Source organism: Rhinolophus ferrumequinum, chromosome 6 (assembly GCF_004115265.2).
Source record: "Rhinolophus ferrumequinum isolate MPI-CBG mRhiFer1 chromosome 6, mRhiFer1_v1.p, whole genome shotgun sequence".
NCBI classification, from domain to species: domain Eukaryota; kingdom Metazoa; phylum Chordata; class Mammalia; order Chiroptera; family Rhinolophidae; genus Rhinolophus; species Rhinolophus ferrumequinum.
Window position 1 is genome coordinate 97,463,443 of NC_046289.1, and position 23,103 is coordinate 97,486,545.

The 23,103-nt window shown below is 40.9% G+C and overlaps 1 protein-coding gene and 1 pseudogene across 1 annotated transcript; one reads left to right on the plus strand and one right to left on the minus strand.

Moving 5' to 3' along the window:
* Positions 1-10,389: 10,389 nt before the first annotated feature.
* On the minus strand, positions 10,390-11,250 carry LOC117023979 (NADH dehydrogenase (ubiquinone) complex I, assembly factor 6-like; annotated as a pseudogene).
* Positions 11,251-14,739: 3,489 nt separating this feature from the next.
* TMEM202 (transmembrane protein 202) lies at positions 14,740-22,610 on the plus strand. Its single transcript, XM_033107657.1, has 5 exons — positions 14,740-14,840; positions 15,077-15,332; positions 21,250-21,399; positions 21,738-21,869; positions 22,324-22,610. The coding sequence occupies exons 1-5, from the start codon at positions 14,760-14,762 to the stop codon at positions 22,608-22,610; spliced, it is 906 nt and encodes a 301-aa protein (XP_032963548.1). The 5' UTR covers positions 14,740-14,759.
* The last annotated feature ends 493 nt before the right edge of the window (positions 22,611-23,103 follow it).

Consider the following 23,103-nt stretch of genomic DNA (forward strand, 5'->3'; position numbering starts at 1 on the left):
GTATCCAGAAGCACCGGGGTTTATATAAGAGACACTGGAGGGCTGAGCAATGAGAACTCCACAGATACTTGAGTCAGGGACCCTTCTTTCCTTGGTCACCACTGTATTATCGGAGCGTACTTGAATCCCCGACTGCAAAAGGAGATAAAAATAATGCCATCATGTGGCATTATTTGACTAGTAGGTAATTTTTTAAAACATAAAATTACATGTTAGTATTAAGTGTGAAGATCAGAAAAATTAACTTTTAAAAATAAAAGCCTCCTAAAATCACAGTAACTTATATTAAGGTACCTAATTTAATAGTTGTATATACATGGCTCATAATGGGAAATCAGATAGAGAAACATCATCTCTCACTTCTGTAACTTCCCTGGATTCATCAAATTACTCTTAGAAGGTTGATTATGCTAGCATGGAGCTCATAACAAAAAAAGTAGAAATTAGATCTCAAAATCACAGTTTCAGACCCTAAGATTGCATATTTACACTAATTCCTACATTGTTTAAACCTAAATTGTATCAGCACCAGTTAGTGGGTACTCACCCATTTGGGAGGTACATTACCCAAGGTACCAAGGGAAAGGATCCAAGAATTATCGTCAGAAGAGCCAATTTATAATCAGGGTTCTGTCCCACGAGACCAATAGTTTTGGGAGGGTTCAGAGCAGTTCAAAGGGATGTATGTCAGGCAGTATGTCAAAGTAGGGTTTCAGGACTGAGCATGCGCCCAGGCACCCCTCATGGGATACTCTCCCTATTACGGGGAGGGGAGTCATTTACTTAATGAAGGAGCTGGGCTTGAATAAAGAGATTGGAGAAATTATTAATGAAAATTCTTAGAGATTTTCGATGAGAGACTATTCCAAACATACTATTCCAATTACCCTCTCTGACCAGTATATCACAGAATCAGAAAAGTAATGAATGACCATTAAAAGTTTTTAAAAAATCATCATAATCCAAATAAATATTCAGAGACTAGCATAGACAGTAGGACATTTTAAAATTAAACACTTAACAATAAGAATTCTTTAAATTAGTATTACATAACATTACCATCAAATTTGAGGGATGATGAATAACAAAAATAATGAATATAATATTTGATTGTTTTCTCTATTTTTCCTTTTATTAAAGAGCTTATGAAATGAATAAAACATGATCTAATTCCCATAGCTTCCAATAAATTGGTGTACATACCAGAAAAAGAATTCACCGTCAGATAATGTGTCATCACTGTAGATGCAGAGAAGAGGGAATGACGAATTTTGCTTGGGGAAGTCTTTCACAAAGGAGGTGACTTTTGAGCTTTGTTAACCAGTCAGGGAAGAGGAGCACAGGTGAAATACAGAGGTGTGAAAGAAAATGGCATAATGAGCATAAGGTTTATGGGAGAGCACAAAGAGATGTGCCATGATTATCTCACCATAGTCCCTTCTCCCTGGAATGCCTTTCCCACCTCCACTTCCATTCCCACCACATACCTGACAGCCTAAACTTTTATTTTACCACCCTGTAAATCCCTGATTTCTCAAACTTGGATAAAATCACATATTCCTTTGAGTTTATCTCCATCAGAGCACTTATCTCATAGTAGCATAATTGCCTGTCCATTTGTCTGTCTTCTCCACTAGAGTAAAAGCTCCTCAGGACAGATTCTGTCTTCACTGTAGTAGTCCTAACCCCTGGCACACTATCTGGCGCATGGTCGACGCTCAATGAAGACTTGCTAAGTGAAGACTGAGTGAAGGGCTCTGAATATCTCTTCTCCTAGTTAGCATATATTTATCCTTCAGGTCTTAGCCCAAAGCAGACCAACAAGTATGCTGAGAATGGAGTCCAGGTGTGCTGAGACAATGATCCCTTAATCCTTAGGGTGACCAGGCAGAGGCTGGGCAGCTAGACATCCTGGCCAGCCACCTCCAGCCAACAGCAATCCCCTAAATTGTTGTGATGTGAGCAACTTTGAGAAGCCTTTAGACGTCACCTCCTTTTGGGTGCTTCTTCATGGCACCCTCATGTGGCCTCTTTACCTGTCTACGCCCCCCCACAGACAACATGCTGAATGAATAGTATCTTGTTTCACAGTTGTATCCTTATTGTCTGAGCCAGGACTCTGCACACAGTAAGAGTCCAACAAGTATTTGTTGAACTAATGCATGAATGAGGAAGCGTTTGTATTACAATTTTAAATACAGTCAGAATTTCAATGTGTGGAGGAAAAGAGTGGTCCATGGAGAAGGATTACAAATCAGAAGGAAACCTCCATCTAACTTGTTCACTTTAGGATCCACAGGTCCTAGTCTTCTGGCACACGGACAGTGAATCTTTTTGGATAAATAGAATGAAATGGCAAACGAAACTCGGCACAGATCTCTGAAGAATCTGAAGTTATACCAGGGAAGTGGGCAATTCTATTTGTCTAGAACCAATAGTGCATGAAGAGAAATACTGATGAAAATCATGTTAATATCTCTTTTTTACCATAAGAGCTGTTTAATTAAGGCCCTTGCCTACTTTAAGCTTACATCTAAGTCAGATAAACTTGTAGAAAAACATGAGAAATCCTATCCAGGGTTAGACCATCAGTCCAGGGCCTCTGATGTTGGGATTTTTAGACCACAAAAGAGAAAAATTATATAGATAGTTAGGACAGTTATGTATGTTTAAGGCCCTTTTCATAGGGCCTTAAACTACATCCTGCTGCAGACATCCCGATGGCTGCTCTGGACGAGGATTATCTGGGCTCTGGTCTGAGCTCTTTGGCCTCCATGCCTTTAGCCTTAATGGTTATAAATGCTCACGCTGGCCAAACTGCAGAAATAATTTGAAACCCCTTAAGGGAGGTGGAACGTCAATGAAACCTTAATCTGAGTATATAAGTAAGTCCTTTACAGAAAATCATTCAGACCCTGCAATATTGCCCCTAGATTTCCCCAGTTGGCCCAGAAAGATTTACCACTCATTCCTTGCCTTCCTCCCAGTCTCCTCCTGCCTGGGTCCTCCATACTTACTTTCCTTCCATGACTAATAATGAAGCTACAGCCTCCAGGGACACCAGAGCACAGATTCCTTCAGCTTTTTTGTTTTTGGCCATCTGTTAACATTTGGCTTCAGGAAACATTAGCGGCATATTACTGTGAAACAGGTTTCCAAAATGTCCAATTTCACTGATGTTACAGCTGGACATCGTGGTGCTAAGAACTCCAGTTAAAATGTCTTATTTCTATTGGCAGCACCTTTTAGATCTTTCTCTTGGACTCCTTTTCTTCATGTTGGAGTTGACTACCCCTCTTACATCTTGTTTCCCATGTGGTATCAAAGAAAATGTCCCAGAGCTTCCTCCCACTTGGGAGAGGAGGCAGGAGGTGTCCAGAAGAAGCGAGGCTGGACCAAAATGTAGTCCAGGCAGGAGTCCCTGTGGCACCCAGTGTGGTGATACCTAGCTCACCCTACAGAGTATTCATTTGAGGTCTGGGTCAAGGTCTCAGCTATGAGATGTGATCAAACAATATGGTGAATGTTTAAATTAAAAAAATTATTACAGTAAAAGACACACTGTCATTAATCCCCTTCAAAATACTCCCCTTTGCTTTGAACACACTTATCCCATTATTCTTGCCACTTTCTGAAGCAGTTCTGGTAATTATCTTTCATGTGTGTCTTTAGTTGCACTGTCGTGGCTGCCTCAATGCCTGGAATCATTTTGACTGGGGAAGAGCCAGAAGTCACATGGGATCCAGTGAATAAGGTGGATGAGAACACAGTGTAATGTTTTTATGTGACAGAAATTGCCATATACTAGAAGTGATGTATGATACGGAGTGTTGTCATGATGGAGGATGATTTACAGCACACTTTTAAAACATATCTTCTCTCAATCGTAGCTCACACCCCACTGACTGCACTGAACAAGTTGAAACTTGTCACACACTGTTACTAAGTTTCGACGCGCTGCTTCCTGTATTGAAGATCCCTCCTTTTTCACTGGATGGCCCTTGGCAGCAGCATTCACTGTATTTTTGTGATTACAACGAAAAGGCTCCGTGTCACATGTTGCCTCTGGTACGGCAATTTCTGTCAAATAAAAACATTATGGTGTGTCCTCATCCACCTTATTCACTGGATCAGGCACTGTGTAACTTTTGGCTCTTCCCCAAAGTCAAAATGACCATGAAAGATAAACACTTTGAATCGATTCAGAACATCGAGGCAGCCACGACAGCTCAACTAAAGACATTCACAAAAGAAGAATTCCAGAACTGCTTCAGAAAGTGGCAAGAATGATGGGATAAGTGTGTTTGAAGCAAGGAGGAGTATTTTGAGGGGGATTAATGGCAATGTGTCTTTTACTGTAATACATTTTTTTATTTAAACATTCATGTTTTATTTAAACACATTGTTTGATCACCTCTTTTATAGTGCTTTTTGGCCTGGACTGTCCTTAGCATCTCTCTCCCACAAAAATCTGGCAGGGTTATAGCCACATTAGGCAGTTGGTCAGAATTCAATTGTTTGAAGATTCTGTTCCTGGCCTCATACAATCCTGAATAAAGATCAAGCATCCATAAAATTCCATAGCGAAAGGATTAACCTCTAACAAAGATGTAGGGAGAAACATTATACTACTGAACTCAAACCAATATATGCTGTTTGTAATGTATGTTTGAAAACTTTGTTTGATCCTCTATTATAAACTTCTGCTTGAACTAAAACCACAACAAAACACCCCTCCCCCAAAGGGGTACAAAAATCTAGGGGAAATTTTTGAGAATCATATGAGTATAGACCTAGATGTGATCTTAGCAATTATGTAGTTCACTTCTCTTATTTAAAATAAGAGAACTGAGAACAAGAGAAGTGAAGTGCGTTCCTCAAAAGCAAGAATAGGATATTATTCTTTGTGATACTTCCAATATTGAGCATAGTGCCAGGTACATAGTGGGTATTCGATAAATGATTGTCAAATGACTAAATTCATTCCTTGCTACACATAGAACAGTGCCTTGCATGCAGTAGACACACCGATAAATTTTGACATTGAAGTTATTCAACCAAGTGTGACTATAGCCAGAGAGAGGTAAGGCTGGAAATAGACTACAGATGTGTGACCTTCCTGACCAGGAGTTTCCCTGTTTCACTGGATTGTGCTTCTGGAAATACCTGCAGTCATCTAGTCTCTTTGAGATTGATCATGGGTTTGATCATGGAGCCCAGTGGGCCTACATCTTTTTCTTAGCCTGCTGACTTCTAGAAAGGAATGATCGCTGGATTTGAATGTGCATGGCCAACTCTCAATTAACTTTAGAACTATGAAGCAATGATGCAAATAATCTAAAAGTCACTGTGTTTGGCCTATGCTTTTCTCCCTTGGCAGTAGCTGACTAATCTTCCTAAAGAAATTTTGCTTAGGAAAATATTAAAATCTGTTAACCTTCCTTGAGTCTACATCAGCCAAATAGTGGCAGGAGGCCAGTAGAAGGAAAAAGAATTGTTCAGAGCCAACAAGTGAACACACAGATAATTATGAGGTAATTAGAACTCTAACCCTGGAGATAAAGGACAAAGAAACAGTGATCCTTCCTCTCACTTTGAGTGATTATATGTAAGATAAAAATGCTTTAGAAATGAAAAAGATCCTTCATGTTCTAGGTGCAAAAGGTTAAACACCCGATACTCTTGTCAGAGACATCTTAGTTACTATGAAGAGAATCCCAATTAGCTTCAAGAGTGGGGAGTTTATCATCTTCACAAGCATCTAGACACAAGAAGCTAATTACAGCCAGGGTCAAATGGGCTGGGATATGTGTTAGGAATCAAGGTCACTCCTTAGTCTCTCATCCCCACCCCTGCATCTGCTTTGTTCTCTTGCTCTTCCTAATTTAGTCCTTTCATATTCCAGTTTCAAAGTCTCCAGAGAGAGAATGATTAACCCAGCTAAGAAGAGATGGAACAGCTGCTAGTGAGGGAATGGATTCACTTAGAAGGGAATATGTGGGGAGTCAATGACTGCCATTTCTTTATTATGAAATCAATACATATTGGATTTGAAAAAGTCAAAGAACACCATTTTGCATGTAGAAGTTATGATGCCAGTTCACTTGGCTATACAGGAATTGCAACTTTGTTTTCCAGAATATTTTCTACCTTCATGACCCAAGCCCCTGATCTGCTGAGTTTACAAGGAAACGTCACCATCGTCCTTTCTGATGTTTACATCCTTCCCTGGGCTTCCTTCACACTTTTGAGCCTTTTACAGTGCCAAGGAACCACATAAAAGCAGAAAGATAGACTACTGTCACTTTAGCACATATTTTTCTATGCATAAATACGATGTATGTATGACATAGTATGTATGGTCATTTCTGTGTATGACCGTTGTCAGTATGCACACATCTATAATCTTTAACAACAAAAATTTAGAGGATGAAATAATCAGTATTCTGCAAATTTTTCAGTTAACATATTGTGTAAAAAAGTTAATATTCTATTTTTTCCAGTTTTATAAAGATATAATTCACATACAGCACTGTGCAAGTTTAGGCAATCATTGCATTGTATATGTAAGTCAAATAAGCATAATGATTGACTTACATATATCATGCAATGATTACCACAATAAGTTAATTAACATCAGTCATCTCATATAGATACAAATACACACACACACACACACACACACACACACACACACACACACACATATATACCGGGGTGCCAAAAAATGTATACAAGTGGACACTTGGGTCAATTTTGCTCAAGCAGTAGTTCACCATCATCAGAAATGTCTGGATGCTGATGGTAACCACTTTGAGCACCTCTTATAATTTCAGAAGTCAAATAGGATTTGTATTCATCTTTTGTTGTCAGTATATATTGAATATTACAATTTTAATAGTTTTCTTTTCTTAAAATGTGTATACATTTTTTTGGTACCCTCTGTGTATCCTTGTTACTAGAACTCTGAAGGTCTACTCTTAACAACTTTCATGTACATCATACAGCAGTGTCAGCTATAGTCATCATGTTGTACATTACATCCCTAGTACTTATTTGTCTTGTAACTGGAAGTTTGTGCCTTTTGACCACCTTCCTCCTAGCTCCTCTCCTCCCCGATAATATTCTGTTTTTAAAAGCTGAATAATAATAATAATAATAGTGATAGCTAACATTTATTGTGCACTTATCATGTGCCAGATACTATTACGAGGGCTCTACATATGTTAATTTATTTAAGCCTCCCAATAAGTTTATAAGCGATATAGGTGCTCTTATTATTTCTATTTATTAGATAATAGGAAATCAGAATTGAGGGGTTAACTAACTTGCCCCAAGATTACATAGATAGCTGGAATATTGTGGATGTTCCATCTTTTATTCACCCAATTCCCTATTAATGTGCATTTAGGTTTCTTCCAAATTTTCTCAGTGATAAACAATACTACAATGACCATTATAGAGGATATTGGTTGCCACACAGTAGCATCTATTTTCACCCTTCCTCACCATTGATACCTTGTTTTTCACTTGGAAATTTCAGCCTTTAGTTTTGTAGCTTGGATGAGATTGACCATGGCCACAGGTCCTCCCTGGCTTAAGCCATGTAATCAGGGCTATTTTCCTCACCCATCTAAACACTTGGAAACATAGGTTAAAAATGTACAATCCCACCAATAATGTGTGAAAATGTCCATTTCATTACTCTCCTTCAACGTTACTATTATTTTTTCGTTGCTACTATTGATGCCTTGAAATTAATTTTTAAAAAGATATAGCTAATAAAATTGATGCACAAGCTCCAGCAAGACAGAAACAGAATACATGACCTCCACATCATCGTAGAAAAGAAAAGGACCAAAGAAAACTGGATTATTCTGACAAAATAAGAGGGAGAGGAGAGGAAGCAACAAGGATATATAATTAACAGAAAATACAGAGAATAGGAGTATAAGAATAAGCGCAGTCTATCTGAACTATCACACTACATGTAAATAGGTTAAATTCCCCCATTAAAAGACAAAGACTGTCAGATTGACAAAAGAACAGTCTAAGTGTTGTCCATAAAAAACATTTAAAATGATGCAAAATGATGACAGTAAAAGAATGGTATATCAAAGATATATCAGGAGGATGCAAACAAAAAGAGAGCAAGTGAAGCATTTATTAACATATGGCAGAACCCAAGGCAAAAAATTTACGAGGAACAAAGATGAATATTTTTAATGATAAAAGGTACAATTCACAAAGAGGATAGACATCCTGAACCATTATCCACCTAACAACAAAGAAACAAATATATGTATATAAAGCAAAAATTGGAAGAAAGGTAAGGGAAAAGAAAAAATTATAATCATAGTGAGTAATATTAACATTTCTCTGAGACTAATTTAACAAGTGCAAAAAAATAAATAAGAACAGGAACATTTTGCATAATGTAATTAATAATTTGAATATTATAGATTTATAATCTTATATCCTACACAAATATATTTAAAACTTTGAATATATTGTTTTTAAATGCCCATGGGACATTGAGAAAAACTGGAAAAAGACAAATATTCCCAAATCCCAAAATATAAATTTCTTTTTATTGAGTTATACCGTTTCCCCCAAAATAAGACCTAGCCAGACAATCAGCTCTAATGCGTCTTTTGGAGCAAAAATTAATATAAGACCCAGTCTTATTTTACTATTTTACTATAAGACTAGGTCTTATATTATATAACATTATATAAGACTGGGTCTTTATAATATAATATAACATAATATAATATACTATACTATAATATAATATAATATAATACCAGGTCTTATATTAATTTTTGCTCCAAAAGATGCATCAGAGCTGATTGTCCAGCTAGGTCTTATTTTCAGGGAAACGCGGTAATTGACATAGAATAGTATATAATATTAATTTAGGTGCAAAATATAATGATTCAATACTTGCACATATTACAAAATGATCACCACAATAATTCTGCTAACATCCATCACCATACATAGTTACAAAATTATTTTTTCTTGTGATCAGAAGCAAAAAGTAGAATTCTTAGAGGACATGTTCTTTGACTATAATCTATCAAAACTGGGGGGGAAATCTAAATATGTGAATAAATTTTTAAAATTCTAAATAATTCTTGGGTCAATTATAAAAACAAGTACTCCTAACAATGTATCAGAAGAATAATGTATTCTGTCCAAATACATTTTATTACAGGAATGCAAAATTAAATAAACATTAGCAAATGTATTAGGGCAATGTTTGCATTAAATAGATTAAAGGAGTAACCCCATATTGTAGAGGTTAGAAAGGAATTTGATACAGCCATTCTAAACTTAAAATCCTGATAAAATAGAAATAGTAAGAAACTTCTTCCACACAAAAATGAATATACATACGAAACAAAAAGCAATACAGGGAGTCAAGTAACGAGATGAAAGAGAAATACATAGAAAAAAATAGCTTATTTGTGTTAGCAATAACAAATTAGAAAATGAAATGGAAAAATTTGATTCACAAAAGCAAATTAATATATGTAAAACATTTAGCACAATTCCTAATAGATAAGAGGTTATATAAATACGATGTAATAATAATATTGATTTTATAGATAACTAGAGGTGAAATTACCAAGACAAAGGATACATTTTAAGATTCTTGATTTATATATCCAGGTTAATCTTTTAACTTTTTATTAAGTTATAATATACATGTAGAACTCTGGTAATCAGTGCCTAGATCAAGAAACAGAACACTTTCAGCACCCAAGAAATCCTTGTGTGTCCTCTCCCAATCCCTAGTAATCTCCTCCCAAGGGTGTCTTCTGTCTTCTGCCAACACAAATTGGTTTTGCCTGTTTTGTATTCCGCATGAATGGAATCATGCATATGTACTCTTTTTCGTCTGGCTTCTTTGGCTCAGCATTATGTTTATGAGAATCATCCATATTGCTAGTGTGCTTGCAGATTATTCATACTGCTGTCTAGTATTTCATTGTATGAATGTACCACAATTTTCCATTCTTGTTGATGGGCAACTGGGTAGTTTCCAATTTGGGGCTATTATGAAAACTGCTGCTGTGAGCATTGTAGTACGTGCCTTTTGGTGGACGTGTGGACACTCCTCTCTTTACTCATTCTTCTGTTAGGTTGTCTATCCCATTGACTCATGAGTTCTTTATATATTCTTGCTACAAGTCCTTTGTTAGATACAGATTACAAATATCTTACCCATTCTGTGGATTGCCTTTTTACTCTTTCAGTGGTATCTTCTGGTGAACAGAAATTCTGTTATTACAAAAATCTTGTCCTACTTCAAGATCATAAAGATGTTACTCTGTTTTCTTCTAACCAAATTGTTTTTTTTCCCAGTGCCATGAAATTATTTTAGTATCTTTTTCTCCATGACTGAATATACAAAGATAATGGAAGTAATGTCTTCTTCTGCTGTAAAGATGGATGGAATATATCAAAATCCACTTGTTGAATTTTCTTTAAGAGCAAGTGTGCCTAGCTAACTTGCAATGACATATATTGGGTCGCTCACATTTTATTCTTGGTTCTTGCATAGAAAATCCTCTTGTGAAACACCTGGTGTTGTATTTGTCAAACATACAAATATCCCAGGGAAGGAACACCGTTTGCAAGTGTGATAGGGCATGGCTCTCGGGAATGGGGCCATGCCTCATGCTTTCCCAATGTGACTTGTGTCATCACCTACATGAAGATCCTTCATACCCAATATTACTAGTGTTAAATAAAGGACAGAGTTCTGTGTGTTTTCAGCATAACTTTCCAGTTCCTGGATATTATGATATACTTTGTCATCCAAATTTTTTTCTCCTACATCAGTGTTTTTCATGAGCCATCTTTTAGTCAGATTATGTCTTTTGACAGAAGTTTACCTTTCACTTTTTCTTCTCAGTACCCTGCATAAGGGGCTTGGCTTTTCATCCTCCCTGGGGATGTCAATCTGGGGCCCAGAAACAGGGCCAGGCTCTGGGGGTGCACAGACATTCCATGGTTCAATGGCCACAGGCTGACGTGGTGTATTGTTACGGTATATATTGTCCACCATTTTTTTCCCAAACTGCAATTGCATCAGTTCAGTTGTTTTCTCAGAGATCGAATCCTTAACCAGCCTGAGCCAGTTCCACATGAAGGGCCTCAGTGCAGAAGCAGAGCCCTGGGATTCTGCAGGGAGCATAAATAGCCGTCACAGTCTCGTTTCTGCAGCAGCTGCAGGCAGTGTCGGCTCAGCGCTGGAAGTACCGGGTCACTACACAGGTTGCCGGGAACCCCAGATTGCTTATTAAAGTGGGTGAATGGCAATATACACAACCACCAGGTATGAATAAATGCTTGTTTTGTCATATGTATTACAGGACAGGACTTAGCAAGTTCCCAGCAGGACTGACATCTCTCCTACCTTTTGGTAGGTCTGAGAGTTGAATGGTGCCTGACCTGTTCCTTTAATAGCTAGAGGGTTACATCATTTACCAAATCAGACACTGTCCACAAAATGACTTGTTAGCCCACCTTACAGCAAAATTACCTCCTTGGTAATGTACTTGATCAGTGCCACCACTGAAGGGAGAAGGGGTAACACATTCTTTCCATTCACATTAGTGCTTTATCGATCTCAAGGTGGCCTGTACCAAGGCCATGCTCAAGCAAACTTGGCAAGACAGTTTAAAAAATAATAAGACAATATTTACTGAGCACTTATTCATTGGTTGCTATAGATAACACATTTATCAATAATATCAATATTGGGGCCGGCCCGGTGGCTCGGGTGGTTAGAGCTCCATGCTCCTAACTCTGAAGGCTGCCGGTTCGATTCCCACATGGGCCAGTGGGCTCTCAACCACAAGGTTGCCAGTTCGATTCCTCGACTCCCGCAAGGGATGGTGGGCTCCGCCCCCTGCAACTAGCAACAGCAACTGGACCTGGAGCTGAGCTGCGCCCGACACAACTAAGACTGAAAGGACAACAACTTGAAGCTGAACGGCACCCTCCACAACTAAGATTGAAAGGACAACAACTTGACTTGGAAAACAGGCCTGGAAGTACACACTGTTCCCCAATAAAGTCCTGTTCCCCTTCCCCAATAAAATCTTTAAAAAAAATAAATAATATCAATATCCATCAATAATAGAATTTGTTGAGTACTTAAGGCACTGTGTTAAGAGCTTTATGTGTATTATCTTATTTAATCTTCACAAAACTTCTATGAGGCAGGAATGATTATTATCCCAGTTTTAGAGATGAAGAAACTGAGGGTCAGTGAGATTAAGGAAATTTCCCAAAGGAACCTAGCTAATAAGTGTTGGAACTAAGTAAGTATTAGAACCAAGATTGAAACGCTGGCCTCTTGACTGAAAGTCTATATCTAGCTCTGTAGCCAACATGTGTATCTAATCATTATGCTGTACAAGCCAGTTTGCTGCAATCATGCCAGTAGGGCTAGAGTATTCCAGCAATTGAACTTGACAATATAATCGCGTAGTGTGATATAAAAGACTCTTTGTGACCTAACCCTTAGCTACATCGGCAACCCTCAACCCTTCCCTTTGATTTTGTGCCTCGCAGAACCACACTGCTTCTCGTGCCCTGAGAACCTCATGCTGTTCATGGCTTCCGGCCTCGACACATACCGTGTTTCCCCGAAAATAAGACCTACCCTGAAAATAAGCCCCAGTTAAGATCCTCAGCCAGATGGACGCATTTAGTACGTTATGACGATGTTCCGGAAGAAGATGACATGACTATATTTGAATAAATGTAGATTGTGTACATTAAAAAATATGACATCCCTTGAAAATACATCCTAATGCGTCTTTTGGAGCAAAAATTAATATAAGACCCAGTCTTATTTTCGGGGAAATACAGTATAAGACCCGGTCTTATTTTCAGGGTAGGTCTTATTTCCTTCTACCTTGATTACCTGGCAGATTCCTTTAAAATCCGGCCAAGACATCATCTCTTCCAGTAAACCTTCCCTAATTTTCCTCTGACAATGTTAACCATTTACCTTTGTCCTTTCCATAAAAATGTCTCTCTCACTCATTCATTCAACAGTAAATACTGTTTTTGCCAGGCACTGGGCTAAATATGAAGAGACAGAGGGTTAAATACCATTTTGCAGAAGGAGGACTCTATAGACTTTGAACTTCCAGGAGTTCCCACCACTGAAATAAAGAGTAGGTGTCAAGTTGGGGTGGGTGGGGTAGGGGCATTCTGAGTCAGCCCACCCTTAGGAATCAAAGTTTAACTGTTTGCAGAAAATGAGCTGGGGATCCACCTGAGTATTTATCTGAATAAACATTCATGCGATGGAACAGGATGGCATCTGTTCAGCATCTTAGACTGATTTTGTAGGGACAGGAGTTAGGACCAACTCTGAGTTGTTTGAAAAGGAGGCTTTAAGATACTCTGTGCACAAGTGCTGGCTGTGGAAGCAGGGGAAGGCCGTTCTCACGTACGCGCAAAGCCCAACACTGCTGCAGTGTATTCAACGGTAGCTTTCAGCGCATTGGCTAGTAGCCCCTGGGCTAGGATACTGGCATTTTCACAGTGGGCAGTGGCAGTGGCAGGGGGGTAGCACCCTTCAATGGCTTCACGAGCAGAGGGAATTAAAGAGAGGTGTCATGCAGGGTGTCATGCGGGGTCTCAGCTCCCGCTCCCCACATAAGAACACAGGACATGGTGAGGACAAAAAGGAACACCCACGGAGCCATAGATAGGGGAGTCATACCACTACAGTCTCACTGGTGGCTCGTTTGGAGACACCGGAAGCAGGAGCCTCACGATCCACAACCTGCCATCCGCTTCTCTGCCAACCAACCCCACTTACTATCTGCAACCCGCCGTGCTAACTGCAATTCGCACTTGCTAGCTCAGCCACCACCTTCTTGCTGGCCCCCATTTTCTGCTAGCGTAGACACGGCAGTTATATTAGTGGCCAATGGCTCACTGGTTACAGCTGACGGCCAACTAGCCACAGCTGATGGCCATCCAATCACAGTTGATGCCCATTTACTACCCGAGCCAACAGCTTTCCACATGAGGCCGAGTCTGGAAACTGCACTTCTGGCTCTGTCCCCACAAGAGGGAACCAGAAAAGGGTGGATGTTGCATGAAGGACTATGGCTGACAGACGGGTTCATGAGCCTGTTGAGATACATCTGGGGCCTTCCACTTAGAGCTAGGGTAAGAGCATGAATTCTGGGCTAATGATGTGTGTGTGTGTGTGTGTGTGTGTGCAGATATCAGTAAATCACGATCATATAAAATTTTTTTTTTTACTTTTTAAAATTAAATTTATTGGGGTGACAGTGGTTGGTAAAATTACATAGGTTTCAAGCATACATTTCTATAATACATCATCTGTATATCACATTGTGTGCTCACCACCTCATCACTTTTTTTATTTGCTATTAAGGAACTGTGTCTTATTCATCTTTATGTCTCAGGACCTAACACAAAGTCTGACACACAACAACAGCTGACGAAACACTTGTGGATTTATTTAATAAAGGAGTTGGGTGGAGTCGGAGGAAGAAGGCTGGGGAGCCTCACACATACAGGCACCTGCTTAAAATGTAATGATCTCTTCCTGATCTGACCAAACCTGGAATATGAAACAGAAATGGGCTCGGCGCCTTGGGCTCTGGGTCCCTTTGGATTCTGCCTGCATGTGTGAGGAGGTGCTGAGACAAATTCCGTGGCAGTTAGAAGGTGAACTGGCTGCTGAGATGGAGAGGAGGGACCAATTAGTTTTGACCTTCTACAGTCCTGAGGTCCCCAAATTTAAGGGGAACCGGAAATACCAAAGGGTGAGGAGGTACCTAATTGCAGGTCAGATGGGAGGAAGAGGACGTGACTGAAAGGCAGGCCCAGACAGCGTTTCGTAAGGATAGAGAAAAGATCACCCTTTTGTGTTTTGTAGAAGGGGTCGGGATAGATATCCACAAATCAAAGCCACATGGGGACTCTCCAGGTAGAGAAGAGTAGGCGACCCTGGGGGTAGGGGTATGTTTTTGGGTAGGCAATGTTTCCCTCATCCTTGTAGCCTACCCTCCCCACCAACAAACATCCGAGTGCCTCGATGCCACCCCAGAGGCGGCAGCAGCATGTGGATCAGACACACATCTACATCCGAATGTTCTGTGGCAGCCTGTGTGGTTTTAGCCTCCTAATGCTGATCTGCGTGTCCCCACTGAATTGGGTGCAGTTCCTGGTGATCAAGAATGGCCTTGAACTCTACGCAGGACTCTGGATCTCATGCAGCCATGAGCTATGCTGGAGCCACACACCCAAGCCACCCTGTGAGTGCTACTAAAATGCTGCAGGCCCCACAGTTCCAGAGCTTTCTGCCACACTGGCCTTCATCTTTCTTCCTCCAAGATCTTTGGCCTTCATGTCTCCAAGTCCAGGATGGATCTCGGCCAGATTGTAAATATAGCCATCCTTTTCTTTGGTGTCCTTTCTCCCTCGTACTCCAGGTTGTTTCCTTTCCCAATTATGAGTTGATACCCTGTTTACTCTCTGGGAAGAACTCTTGTCATTTACAAGCTGTTACTGTGATTGGTATTCTAATGCAGAAACAGAAAAGAAATGAGTGATCATAGCTGGGAGATAAAGCAAAGCATCTCAGCCTCCATCAGATTTAACTTTCAAGGTCAACTTGTTGGTCTGCTAACAGTAGGAGAGAGCTTAAATGCATGTCAGATCTGTAGTTTAACAAATGCCAGCTATTTAGAGTGAGTTATTAATGTCAATGTTATGTGAATTTAAGTAAACTGAAAATGCAACACAAAAAACTTAAAAATAAGCTTCTAGGCTAGAAGATACCATATGCATGAGTTTTTCAATCAGAACCAAGACTTAGAGGAAAGACATAACTAAACCAAACACTTTGCTTCTCATCCGCAAGAGATAACATTTACACAAAGATATTGTGAAAGAAAACATACATGAGTAAAGCATTTATTTCTCCTTGTCAGAGACTGAGGCACCCCAGATGCTGGGGGCATGGGGACGCCTGGGCCCAACGCTGAGGTGGAGCATCTGTTATTTGACCATGGGCCGCGGCATTTGGAGCTAAGGGGCAGGAAGGTACTGCAAGATCGTGGGTAGAAACTGAAATCAAAGGCAGGCAGACAAATCAATTGCATCTTCAACTAAGAAAAACTAGGAAAAATACTTGCAACAAATATGAAACATAAAAGATTAATGACCTTGATACATAAAAATGTATTCAAATTATTAGAAAAAGATAAATACCCACATAAATTCTTTGTAAACAGACAATTCACAAAAGAGAAATGACAAATGTCTAGTGAACATAGGAAAAACAATTTTAACCTCAATCAGTCATTAAAGAAAGGCAAATTAAATGACAATGAGAAAGAATTTTTCAACCATGACATTAACAGATTTTTAAATGGTAATATACAATGCTGCACACCTCCATACGCACTGAGGACAATGTACATGGGTATAAGCCGAGCAATACGCTTAAGTGGATCCAGAGATTTACACTCACTAATTCCATTTCTAGAGAAATGAGATAAAAGACATTGGCATCAAGTTAAGCTGTAATTATATTTATGTAAACTCTATTCCTGGGCTTAAACTCAGGACTTGAGATTATTTAAATCTTTGAGTCAGAACCTTGAAATTTTGTCACTTAAAATAGCAAATAGTTTATTTTTTTGGAGCCTTGTATTCACCTATGAGGCCAACTGTTAATGGTTTAGAGAGAGTCAGTTACGTGAGTCCCCTACGTACACAAATGTAAGTTAATTACCCACCCGATTTCCAACACTAACTCGTGCTAATTCTAGGTGCAGTAATCAGTCTGTAATACAGATCTCATAAGGAATTCCCAAAATGGAATCGGTAAGTACAGGCTTTATCAGCCTGAGACAATCATAGGTTGTTATTGCCCAAATTCAAGAACTTTAAACTTTTATCTACTGGATTGCAAGAATTTGGGCCTTGCTCGTATGCCATCCTCAGTCGTTTCTGACCGTTTCACAGGGGCTGTCTCAGGTGGGCTCAGGAACGTGTGTGCTGAGGTTCTTGGGCCCTGGACCCACTCCAGACCACTGTGCCTTGCCTCTGACTTCACCTTGTTCTAGATGACGGAAGCCTCTCTGCTGTAGCCGGTGATGACAGAACAAGGAAGGGGCGGGGAGTAGAGGAGACCATCTTTCCCGTCTTTCACTAGGTCTCAAGTGTGGAGCGGACCTTTCTGTTAATTCCCTCATAGCATAAGTGGGATTGCAATGTAGTGTGAAGGAATGTGTTCTCACGGGCAGTAACTTGATCTGTTTTGTAGAGGGTGGGAGAGAAAGGCTTGGTCTTTTATTCCAGACACTGGGCACTCCAGAGCCAGGGCCCCGGGAACCACCATGCATTAAACATCACCAAGTTGTGGGAAGTGCTTTATTCTGGCCCTCCAACTGGGTCACCAGGGAACCCAACTACTGAGCGGATTTCACTGCCTCCCCTCCAGGGTGCTACATCTCCATCCGGGATCTTTTCCATTCTCAAACCACGTCCCGTGCGCTTCCCCTGAGTGTGGGGACCTTCTGCCTTGGCCTTGCGTGCCTGGAGTGAAGGCACCGTGGCAGCAGCGTCGGGGTTGAGACTTGGCTGAGTAAGTGGCTGATTCCCCAGCTTGCCTCCAGCAGTACTGCCTTCAGCCTCAAAACCCATCTCCACACCCCACGCCCACGCATCCAGTCCAGCTCCTTCACAGTGAAAAAGGCCGAGATCCGTGCGGAGCACTGCCTACTACCCGGACTGCGATTTCTGCTGGAGGACGCAGGGTGTGTAGAGGGAGTCCCACCACCGCGTTTCTTTGGAACAGAGAGCACCACGTGCTGGCTTCTCTCCTCTCATGGCTTCTTTCTTCTCCTGTCATCTCGGCTTCCCCCCTGCTTCCTTCCAGGGCCGTCGACAGCTAGAAAGGAGGAGGGCATCTACTGTGAACTGAGCCTATTTGTTCACACGAGTGGGTGGCTTACAGCGCCCCCCTCACTTCCCAAACCCTCCCAGGCAAAGTTTTCCTTTCATAGCAGTAGGGGACCCTGCCCATCAGTGACAATCGGCCAAACGGTGTGAGTTCTCCACGAGGTCTCAACTGGCTGAGAAGCACTACTGTCTTCTGGTTGGGTAGTGTCCCTCCCAGGCCTGGTAAAGTGACCTCTTACCTGACGGCTGTGGAGTGCAGAATCACTGAATGCAATGGTCCTGAGAATGCCAGCAAGGGTCTTGCCACGTTTTTCAAGTGATTCGGACTTCTTTGTCTTCCCGTTGGGAGGGACGGCCCCTGTCTCGCCAGTGTGTCAGCTTTGTCACCTTCAGTAAACTGGGAAAGGCTTGCCTTGCTATTCCTGCCCCCTAAGTCCTCATCGCAGCATATCATTAAGGGAAGCTTCAGAAATATTTGGATACAGGTGAAATAGGTTTTTCTTTTTGTCTTACAGGAGATATAGCAGCTTTGGGACCTTTGTTTTGTTAAATGAATTTTTAAAAACTATGAAGGTAACCAAATGCAGCTGTTTTAGATTTTGACGCAAAGTGTTTAGTTGGGCAATTTGTTGTGTATGGTTATGACTAGTAGACTTGATTCCTTTGAAAAGTTAGAGAGTTCTATGCGTGAATGTTTAGCTGTTTATTTGGAGTAGTGAGTGATCCTGTTTATGTAGTTGTCAGGAGATGAGGCACTAAGACAGAAAAGGTATGAAGAACATGAGGGCACAGTCTCCCCTCAGGGTAGAAGAAAGATTGTACTGTGACATGCCTGACACAGGAGTTGGACTGGCTATCTCAGACAATGCAGTTTTGTGTTTTAAATATCAGAACCAATTTGAACTAGCGTCAGCTAAAGAGTAAATGTATTTATAAAGATTCAGGAGAATCTCACAGACTCCCAAAGGCAGGAAGTTTGCTGGACCTTTGAGGATTCCAGAGGAGACTGGAAACAAGCCCACCTCACTCAGGGTCTCTAGGTTTGCTTTGTCACTCATCTTTGTTTCAGCTTTGTCTTATCTCTACAGCTCACTTTTCCCTGCTTATTAGTGTATAAGTGCCCCAAAAGTGATATCCCAGTCTAGTTTTATATCTTCTTTTTTTTTTTAAAAAAAGATTTTATTGGGGAAGGGGAACAGGACTTTATTGGGGAACAGTGTGTACTTCCAGGCCTTTTTTCCAAGTCAAGTTGTTGTCCTTTCAATCTTAGTTGTGGAGGGTGCCATTCAGCTTCAAGTTGTTGTCCTTTCAGTCTTGGTTGTGGAGGACGCAGCTCAGCTCCAAGTCCAGATGCCATTTCTAGTTGCAGGGGGCACTGCCCACCATCCCTTGTGGGACTCGAGGAGTTGAACCAGCAACCTTGTGGTAGAGAGCCCACTGGCCCATGTGGGAATCGAACCGGCAGCCTTCAGAGTTAGGAGCATGGAGCTCCAACCGCCTGAGCCACCAGGCCGGCCCCTAGTTTTATATCTTCTTGATTCAAGCAAGCAAAAGAGGAAATTGACATGAATCAGTTCCAAATCCAAATTTCCAACCATAAGAATCAGATTGGTCCCGCATGAATCAGGTCCCCTTCCTTGGTCCAATCAGCCAGAGTCCAGAGCCTAGACAATGGCTGCTAGGGCCTGAGGGGGATTGTGGGCTGAGATGCCTATGACACTGAGCTTCACACAGCTCAGTCTGGGCTGGGGGTTCTCACTAGCTACATATTCTGAATGACTACCAATTCTGAATGACTCAGTTTTCATAAAATGTGCTGCTCTTAGGTTATTATGTTTCAATGTGGCTAACTTGCAGAACAACTCACCTCTGTGAGTCGGGGTGTGGTTTCATGGACATCACCGTTATTGATGGTAAGTTCTAGAGAACAAAATAAAACTTTAGAGGCAGATCTTCCACTGGGATAACATTGGTACATAATTTTGTCTCTCTGTATTACTTGGAAGCTGGATTGGGATTCTTAGGCGTACAAATGCTTAGAGAACTTTCAGTGGTGGAGATGAGCTGGCCCCTGCTACATTGAGACAGGAAAGAAGCTAGACAAGGAGTCACCCTTCCAAGGATGCTGAAGAAATTGCTGAGTCTGTGGTAGCTCAGAAAAGCCATATCAACTTGCAATGACAAGTTAACCTCTCTATTTCTTAAAACATTGCTGTGAGCTCAGGAAGGATTTGTTCCATGGTAGGGGTGTGGCAGCAAAAAGTAAGGTTTAGCATGGCCCCTCTTCTCTCTTACCAACATCCAGAGCCAAAGAGAACAGAGATCGGGAGCCAAGAGATGAGGGAAGAAGGAGTATATGGCACTTGGGCAAGGGCTTTGGAGCAAACGAATTTTAGCAGGCCTCTCCTTGAACAATTGTGAGATAGGACATAGAGGGAATTTCAGGAAGAGAAAGGGAGATACTTTTGGGGTGTTAAATCCCTGAAATCCAGTAAATCAAGGGCTTGAAATCATTATAATATAGGAGTTAAAATAAATGTGACTTCATTTTGTAGTCACAGGCTGACAAAGGCCTACACCTGCCAGATACGTTTGAAAGAGAAAAGAACAGAAAGAAACTCCAAGTCCAGCAATGGTTTAATTATTCAGCAAAATGTGTTAACATACTGTTTTCTAGCCATTCAAAATGATGTTTACAGTGTGTGATCTGGGAAATATCTTACTATATAATCTTAGAAAAAAATCACATGATACTGAGTATCATATCTACTGCACAGAAAATAGGAAAATTCTAGAAAGAAATAAAATGTTAACAGTGGTTGCCTCTGGGTAGTGGGATTGTGGCTGATTTTCTTCTTGATTTTTGATGCTTTTGTAGTCTTTCCAATGCTTATATATTGAACATATATTACTTATTAAAATTAGGATTAGGAACAAGAAAAAATTTGAATCTTTGTTGTGATGTTAGAGTCATACCTCTTACAAGCTACTTTACATCTACGTTAACATGTTAACCTACCCAGAACTAGGTGTATATTATCTTTGGTTTTACAGTAAAGGCTTTGCCTTCACAGTAAAGAAATCCCAAGTATCAGTGAAGAGCTGAGAAAGACAATCCTTAGTTGTGCTGTGGATGCAACATAACAAGTTCAGCTTCATCTTCCTTAGTCTTCACTGCCTTCTCGGAGACTCTATCTGTTGTCTTGAGAGAGGTTGCCTGCTGGACTAACCAAGCCTTTCCTTTCTCCTTCTCCTTGGCAGATTATCTCCAGTATTCCAGGGCCTTCTACCTCATCTCTGTCCTCACCATACTCATCAGCCTTGGCTGGCTCTTCAGCGCTTGCCTCCCCAGAAGAGGAAGCGTGACCACCAACTTGGATCTGAAGGTCTCCATGCTCAGCTTCATCTCAGGTACAAACATAGACAGGCAGGGTGATGCCAGGGTAAAATTGTCAAGGGAACAAAGCTTCTCTGTGGCGCTTTCATCCCAATATTTTTTTGGTCCCTTTTCTTTAGTACCACATCAGGCTGCCAGTTACTGGCCCTGTCTTATTATATAAAACATACTTTAGGTAACTTATACCAGGGGAGAGGTAAAAGCCCCTTTCTCTCTCCCCTTTTGGTCAATCCCCACATTCTGATCCTGCCATACATATGGCATCTGGAAGAAGAAGAAAAAGAGTTGGGGGTGGTAGTCAAAGCAGACTGAAGACACTGATGGGTTGTGACATCTTTTCTTCTGGTCCTAGCCATCTGCTTGCTCCTCTGCCTCATCCTATTTCTGGCACAGGTTCACGGGCATACCAGGAATGCCATGGAGTCAGCTCTCCTATGGGCCTATCATATTAATTGGTGGAGTGACTTCTTATACATGTTTTCTGGTGAGTCAGTCCCCCGCCTTATGCTAGAAGGATCCGAGGGGAAATCACTTCTTGAAAGGGAGGTAGAATCTAGGAGAAATAGAAACACTGACTGTTCCTATATAGAACATTTATACACCAAGAGGAAGTATGGTATGACACTGAGAACCGGGAATTAGTAATCTGTTCCACCACTAAGTGAGCCATAGACAGCTTGAGTGATTCGCCTAAGACCATACAGAAAGTAGTGGAGCTCTGACTTGAATCCAGGAAGTTCAAGCTTTGTCCTAACCATGTGAGAAATACTATAATGGAGTGGGAACACGGGAGGGTAAGGAACCCTGCTGGGGAGAGAAGGGTTGGCATCACTGAAAAGAGGCCTTTTCACCTGAGTATTTAAAGGATGAGTAAGAATTTTAAAAGCCAAAGACCATGTGTCCGTTGAAACAAACCTGAAATTCTTCTCTTCCCTTAGGGATCATCTCCTTTGTCAACTACATAACTTTCAGATCTCCTCCCCTTGATCAAAACGTCACTGTGATTCCCACAGAGCGGTCAAGGCTAGGGATTGGTCCAGTGACTACAGTTTCACCTGCTGAAGATGAAGGGTCAAGGCCTGACATGGAATATGCAAGTGACAGAGAGGAGAATCTACCAAATGCAGACCTACCAGATGCAGACCTACCAGATGCAGACCTACCAGATACAGACCTACCAAATGCAGACCTACCAGATGCAGACCTACCAGATGCAGAAATGTGATGGTGATAGGAAACTCAACTATTGCTTGCCTTAACAACTGGGGAGAAGCTAACTGAGTTGGAAATGATTGTGCAGATTCTAAAAAAAACACCCTCCTAATATCATGTCCATATTACTGAAGGAGACAGCATTAAAGCTGATGAAATGTCCTTTGTGTGTGTTGGATCCAAAATATGTATGATAGTCATAAAAAAAAGTAATGAAAACTCAGTGAAGAAAAAAATCTATAAGAAAACAACAGTATTTAGGGTCATGAATGAAAGAAACTAGCAATAGAGGCCGTGTGTTGATCCGAGATCTTTTTGGGCAACAGGGATCTCATGGTCATGGAGAAAAATGCCACCTAATTCTGAAATTTCCTTTGTTACACATGCATGGAAGGTACTTGGACAATAGTACTTAATCTTAATTGGATATCATTACCATAAATGGAATGAACACCAATGGAGATAATACCAAAGGTGCTGAGAGGTCCTGGGAAATCCATGGGGTC

What these genes read in the sequence shown, in the direction of transcription:
- TMEM202 (XM_033107657.1), top strand. Translation starts at nt 14,760, where the DNA reads ATGGAGAGGAGGGACCAATTAGTTTTGACCTTCTACAGTCCTGAGGTC. An exon ending in GGAACCGGAAATACCAAAGG is followed by an intron (nt 14,841 to 15,076) that starts GTGAGGAGGTAC and finishes TCATCCTTGTAG; the next exon opens with CCTACCCTCCCCACCAACAA. An exon ending in CTTCTTATACATGTTTTCTG is followed by an intron (nt 21,870 to 22,323) that starts GTGAGTCAGTCC and finishes CTCTTCCCTTAG; the next exon opens with GGATCATCTCCTTTGTCAAC.